Source organism: Ceratosolen solmsi, unplaced genomic scaffold, assembly GCF_000503995.2.
Source record: "Ceratosolen solmsi marchali unplaced genomic scaffold, CerSol_1.0 scaffold41, whole genome shotgun sequence".
In the NCBI taxonomy this organism is placed as follows: domain Eukaryota; kingdom Metazoa; phylum Arthropoda; class Insecta; order Hymenoptera; family Agaonidae; genus Ceratosolen; species Ceratosolen solmsi.
In genome coordinates, this window is record NW_011948424.1 from 3,421,207 (window position 1) to 3,428,054 (window position 6,848).

The window sequence follows — 6,848 nt, forward strand, 5'->3', positions numbered from 1 at the left end:
CTATCCTTCTATCGTTATTGTCATCTTCATATGTTATATTATTGTATAACATATGTATAACATCTTCAATATTATGTTAAATGTCATTAATAAGTCAAGAAACGAGTAACTTTTTCTTTTGTCTTCTACGATGTGGTCGAGGATTGGGTGCATAACCGATAGATCCTTGCATTTTCATCATTTGAAGAATCTCTGCATTTATTGCTGGAGTTTTTCGATAAACTTTTTTAGAATATTCTTCTGGCCAATCGCTAAGCAACGTATTTGCATTATACATCATTGGCAACATACTTAACGGAGCATTGATATCCTCGATATCTATTGGTTGAATAATTTCTTCAGGATCGACGAATTCCGTAGGTCTTGAAAATGTATTGAATTGTGGCTCGGGTACGTTGGAAGTCATCAAAAAAATAGAGCCAACGGAGTCTCCAAAACAAAGACATTGGGACGTAGGTGAGACATCTAACGATGTTATCATTGCTCCCGCAGTAGCTACCTGATATAAGCAAGTTAACGATGGTTGGGCATTGGCATAAATTGTATCGAGTACTTGCATTTGTCCCAATGGCGATACAACGACAACCCTACTCGAAAAACTTGGCAAAAATTTAAGTAATAATGGATAAACCAATGTTTGCAGTGGATTAATTGCTTTCATTTGTCTTAAATCGTAGACCATTAGGAATCGATCGACGGAAAGACCCTGACGACTATTACTAAATCCACAAGTTATTAAATAATTTCCTTGAATATCAAAATCACTTAATGAGCCACTATGAGTATCCAAGACATGTTCCGTAGTCAATGACACTGGATCTTTAAACTCAATTCTTCCATATGCATTGCCAGTGCAAACAAATCGATTATGCTGTCGCAACATTGCGCAACCGCTTTCACCTATATCGACCAAACGTTTCTCTTTATTAGTAGTCAAATCAAAATCTATAATTTTTTCCTGGTGTCCTCCCATTAATATACTCGTTGAAGAATAACATAATAAACATTGCATATCTATCATATTATCGGATGAATATGTATATATTGGTAAACCCCTTCTATTTTGAAATCTTAAGGTATTTTCAGTTAATGCTATAATTCCATTGTCTATGGACCTTATTTGACGAACCTGCTGCTTAGGATGGACTTGGAAAGAAGTATATTTTTGTAAAATAGGTCCATAATAAGATGTTATATGGCCTCCAAGATTTCCAGTCCATATAATTTCTTCAAATGCATCGAAATTTATTGTCGAAACGCCAAAACCATTTCCCGAACTATCAGTAAGTTCATTTCTTGTTTCTCTAAATTCAATGCCAGCAAACTGTTCGCTAAATTGTTCTGCATTTAAGACGGAACTTTCATCGGCAATAAAATTTTCACTTGTAATATTATAATCTGCGTTATTCCACAATAAATTTTCTTCTAAATTACAAGCAACCAAATCAGACTCTTGTACGGCAGAACTATATTCATTAACAGCCGAATATTCCATACTTTTATCAAACAAAACTTTTATATTCTTATTATTAGCAGTTTATATATATATATATATATATATATATATATTAAATATATTCAAAAATATATTTTTATTTGTTTACAGCACTAATGTTATTTTTCCTAGTAATGCTAGCACCATAATAACCTAGAAATAATTGAACAAATAATTTACATTTTAAGCAATTATTTTTATCTACAAATTCATAACTTATTCGCTTTAATTTATTTTTACATAAATATATACATATATATATATATATATATATATATATAATGCAAATAAATTTTCTGAATTCCGTTAAAAATAAAAATACAAATAGACGCTGATCAGCCGATATCTCTAAACATACCTACAGAGTTAAGAACTTTTACCCTCTGCTTGTGCCATTCGTCTATTACAAATTGGATTTGGACTCCACGTTTGGTGATACAAAAAAGACATTAAATAAAATTAAATCAGACAAACTAAAAGCATGATAATGCATTTTTAAACTCAATGATTGGATGATTAAATAAAAAAAAAATTTAATATTTTAAATAAATAATGAATGTCGATTCGAATAGTGTTCTTGTAATGTAAATAGAAAAATTGAACAATAATAAAATGACGTGTAAAAAGCAATTAAAAATAATAATTTTAATATTTTTAATTTAATTTAAAATTAATAATAATTATAAAATATTCTTTTTTCCAACCTTACACGCGCGCGCGCGCGCGCGCATATGCCAAAAAGACAAATGTGTATATACGTTTGGGTAGGTTCCTGCGTACGTGTATGCGTATGCGTGTTCACTTGTGTATGCATAAACATGCAGCCTTGATAAATTCTTAATGAATCTGTATTTTATTTTTTAATTAACATCACTTATAATTTTATTATTATTGATGTGCATATTGTTTTTGTCATTACTTTTATTTTTTATTTTGATAAAATAATATCAAAAATTTAATCTTAAAATTGAATGATATAATAAATTATATTAAAAATAACAAATTTCTATTTATATGTTTTTTTTCTTTCTTTTTCTTAACTTGAAATTACTTTATTATATTAATTAATATTAACAATTCAAAGTTTTCAGATGACTTAAGAATTCCATTCTAGATAACAAAAATATCGATAATATGTACATTTAGACTACTTAGTATTTTAAAATTTATTTGATACATATGTGCAATTTATCATATTTCTTCAACGATGGCAGGATGATAGCTAAAAAGTGTAATTATCACAAATTTAATGATTGGTATAGTTTAGATGCTTGCTCTTCATTATTCATAACCGCTATCAATATTTTCATGAACTCTTCGTCCACTTGAGACATAAATTTATATGGGTTTTTCATATGCCACAAAAATAATGCATTCCATTTTTGTCTTAAGTATAGAATTAATTCGGCAGTCTTTGGGTCAGTTTGAAATACTATCCAATCGTCCAACTTCAGCGTTACATATTTTTTATAATTTCTATTTATTTCTGAACTAGAACTATTATTAGATTCAGATACGGTTTTATAAACTATATCGGTTGGTGATCTAGTGGATCCACTAAATATAGCTACAGTAAGAGAATTGACCAGAGTAACATTTTTAGCTGAACAATACCGTCCACAACGAATCAGTTCTTCATAGAGTATCCATTCGCAAGGTAACGAACTTGCATTCGTTTCATCATACTCTGTGCAATTTTTGTTCAACGATTTTGAAATATCTTTTAAAACTGATAAAGAATGTATGCGAACCTTACTTTCCCTCTCGGTTTTTAGTTGGTTGTTCGTTCGATCGAATCTAATTAAGTTTGGATACAAACCTGCAGTTAAAGCCGCCTTAATAATAGCCCAATTCTTAGAATTTGAATTTAAATAATTAATATCGTTTCGTCCGTTTGGTTTTATAAAACCAGAAATTTTAAGTTGAGTAACGAGCTGATTTTTTATTCCACAAACCATTTCCATAACTGAAAATGAAAGGAAATATTTTTCACAAAATATTTTTTTCTTTGCGTATGTCTGTGCTTTTTCCCACATTTGATAAACCCTTAATATTGCCATATGGTCGGAATAAGAGTTATTTGCAAATTTTTTACGAGCGAGCATTACTTCATGTTTTTTTGTAGGATGAGAAGGTATAATAAATGGGTCCTTATGAGATAAACTGCACACTATTATTAAAATGGGATCGAGACATTTTAAAACAGCCGCGTGCAATAACATTTTCCCTAAACAAGGGTCGATTGGTAAATCAAGCAAATGCCTTCCTAATTCGGTTAAATCTTCCCATGGATCTAATGCACCAATTGTTTTGAGCAACTGAATTGCATTATTTATTACAATGTTAGATGGAGGCTCGATAGCTTTTTCTAAGAATTTAGCTATCGATGTATTGCCAGATGTTAAATGTTTTGTATATAAACAAAGTTGCTGTAATGGTAATCTTAAAATTTCTGGAACTTGATGTAATCTCATATTATTATAACAAATTGAAGAATACATTCGATAACATATACCTTTTTGGCATCTGCCAGCTCTACCAGTACGTTGCTTGGCGCAAGCTTGAGATATCCAATTAGATTCAAATGTACATACACCAGTTATTACATCAAATGATTTTTCTTTTACTTTTCCACAATCAATGACATATACTACATCATTAATTGTTATACTAGTTTCTGCTATATTTGTGGAGAGAATAAATTTTCGACATCCTCTAGGACTGGGCTTAAAAACTTGCTTCTGATCACTAATTTGAGCATTGGAATGAAGTATATATATATTATAATCTTTTTTGTTATTTAGCTTAACTTCTTCAATAATTTTGTTTTTCATATTATTGATTTCGTCATACCCTGGTAAGAATACCAAAATAGAGCCCATAGGCATTTTCAAATGAATATGCAAAATTAATTTTAAAAGAAGGTCATAATTAATATTTTCATCGTTAAATGTGCTATGATATATGTCGAGCAATGCTTTACTATCTTCTGTAATAGATGGTACACTAGCATTTACAAGTTCATCTTCTTGCACTGCACAATCAAGCGCTGCTGTATAAGCTTCTATAAATTCAGCGCATTCTATTTGATTCATATTTCTTGCCCAATCATAGGCAGTCCAATTGTTACAAGATTTGAGATTTAAATTAGCACCAAGATTAACAAGATTCTGTATAATATTTAAATATCCACGACCCGCAGCAATCATTAATGTAGTTACAAAATTTTTTGAATGCTGATAATCCACAGGTACATTCTCTGAACAAATTAAATATAAAATCTGAGTAAATCTGTCTTCTCCTCCAAATAACCATGCATCCTCGATAGCTTTATCTATTTCTTCAATAAACCACGATTCTAATTCAACCTTATCTGAAACGGTTTTATCATGAACAATACTTTGTGCATTGTTTGTAACATCGTTATTAAATCTATTGGATTGATTTTCTGTTACAGATTTTGAAGGATGATTATCATGATGTCCATAATTTTTTAATTTATTTTTCATTTTTAACATTTCCTTTGTGAAGTAATTAGTCATTTGTAAAACATCTTCTAAATAGTAAATATCAACTTCATATAATTTTCCAGGAATCCTAATTATTGGACAGTTATAAAAATATTTAGAAAATATAGAAGTATCGATGGTTGCACTCATTAAAATAACTTTTAAATGTTTATATATAACAAGAGCATCCTTTAAAGCAATTAATAAAAAGTCACACAACCTGTCTCGCTCGTGAACTTCATCTACAATTACATGAGTTATTCCCGATAGCGGAGAATCTTCGCTTATTAAAGTTCTTAAAAATATACCATTAGTACAATAAGTTAAAAGCGTTTTTGAAGAAACTTTAGTTTCTAGTCTTATTTGATATCCAAAAGTTTCTCCAATCTTTTCTGACCTTTCAAAAGCAACCCTCTCAGCCACCGAGATAGCAGACAATCTTCTCGGCTGAGTGCAAATTATCTTACATACTTGATTTCTTTCTTGGCAAGACTCTAAAATAAATTGAGGGATTTGCGTTGTTTTTCCACAACCTGTTTCTCCTGCAATAATAACTACCCTATTGGAATCTATTATATGTAAAATCTCTTCTCTTTTAGATGTTACGTTCAGTGATTGACGAAAATACAATAAATCAAAATTAACTTTTAATCGAGGTACTTGTAATTTACTTTTAGTTAATGGTTTCATTAATACATTAGGTTGTATCATTGATTTTTTATCAATTTTATCAGTCTTATTTCTTTGGATAGGTGGTAATAAATCTTTGCGTTCCGCGTCACTTAGAGGAAAATAATTGATGGAATTGTAAATTAATATCTTAGACGAATCTTGTAAAGTAATAACATCGTTTGTATGAATCAATGTCTGGCCATGGTGTTTGTATAGGATTAAAAATCGATTTTCATTGTGACCATGACTTTTGGACTTTAAACCCAATTTGATAACTAATTTGTGAATATAAGCTCTTTCATCGACATTGTAAATTGGAGGTAATTTTAATTCTTTTTGATCAGCTGCTTCCATGAAGTTTTGAACAATAGTATTAATGGCAATTTTCTTATCTTCAACAACATTAACTTGTTTACATTTACGTCGTGACATTATAATTATTTATAAAAAAGTGTTCGTAATACTGAATTGTAAACTTAAGCAAACTGCTCCTATAAAAAAAATCTGTTAGAACGTGTTTGAAGTTGTGGATTTTACTACGCGGAGAAGAAGGTATTATATTTCAATCTACGTAAATTACGTATTTTCCGTTATACGCATACAATACCTCTCTCAAAACAATAAAATTTCAAGCAGAAAACTTAAAAAATTCATTGAGTTTAATGGTGCTTTAAACGAATAAATTCATTACAAATTGCATTATAAGAATAAGATATTTTAAACTCTTTACTTACTCTTATTGATAATCGTTGAATAAAAAAGCATAAAAACAACATAAATTACTGATTCGTATATAGTATATGTTAATAACGTTATTCGGCTTATATTATATAATTTACTTATCGTAATAGATGCATAGGCACATTAATGCGTGCGCGTGTGCGCGTTTGCGCGTGTAATGCGAGCGCGTGGCTCTGTGCCATTGCACGTGTCCTTAATGCAAATATCAAATAAAATATAAAATACAAAATAAAATATAAAAGTACTATGAAGTTTATTAAAATAGTCAATTTTATTTGTAAATTTGTTTGACAAACTTTAATTGTCATTTTATTAGTAACAGATTAATGATTTACTATTACTTCTTTCAAAAGAAGAAAAAGAACAATGACGATGAAGAAAATTAAATGACAAGTTTTTTTTTTTTTTTTTTTTTTTTTTTTTTTTTTTTT

The 6,848-nt window shown here is 29.4% G+C and overlaps 2 protein-coding genes across 2 annotated transcripts; both read right to left on the reverse strand.

Moving 5' to 3' along the window:
* Nucleotides 1-67: 67 nt before the first annotated feature.
* On the reverse strand, nucleotides 68-1,541 carry PAN2 (PAN2-PAN3 deadenylation complex catalytic subunit PAN2). Its single transcript, XM_011499987.1, has one exon. It carries the CDS (start codon nucleotides 1,493-1,495, stop codon nucleotides 95-97), a length of 1,401 nt encoding a protein of 466 aa, XP_011498289.1. The 5' UTR covers nucleotides 1,496-1,541; the 3' UTR covers nucleotides 68-94.
* Nucleotides 1,542-2,593: 1,052 nt separating this feature from the next.
* On the reverse strand, nucleotides 2,594-6,108 carry LOC105362708 (probable ATP-dependent RNA helicase YTHDC2). Its single transcript, XM_011500194.1, has 3 exons — nucleotides 5,919-6,108; nucleotides 4,011-5,498; nucleotides 2,594-3,461 (listed from the first exon to the last, which is right to left on the reverse strand). The coding sequence occupies exons 1-3, from the start codon at nucleotides 6,106-6,108 to the stop codon at nucleotides 2,734-2,736; spliced, it is 2,406 nt and encodes an 801-aa protein (XP_011498496.1). The 3' UTR covers nucleotides 2,594-2,733.
* Nucleotides 6,109-6,848: the final 740 nt, after the last annotated feature.

What these genes read in the sequence shown, in the direction of transcription:
- PAN2 (XM_011499987.1), bottom strand. Translation starts at nt 1,495, where the DNA reads ATGGAATATTCGGCTGTTAATGAATATAGTTCTGCCGTACAAGAGTCT.
- LOC105362708 (XM_011500194.1), bottom strand. Translation starts at nt 6,108, where the DNA reads ATGTCACGACGTAAATGTAAACAAGTTAATGTTGTTGAAGATAAGAAA. An exon ending in TTTAAAGTCCAAAAGTCATG is followed by an intron (nt 5,499 to 5,918) that starts GTCACAATGAAA and finishes AATTTATTTTAG; the next exon opens with AGTCTTGCCAAGAAAGAAAT. An exon ending in AGCTGGCAGATGCCAAAAAG is followed by an intron (nt 3,462 to 4,010) that starts GTATATGTTATC and finishes TTTCATTTTCAG; the next exon opens with TTATGGAAATGGTTTGTGGA.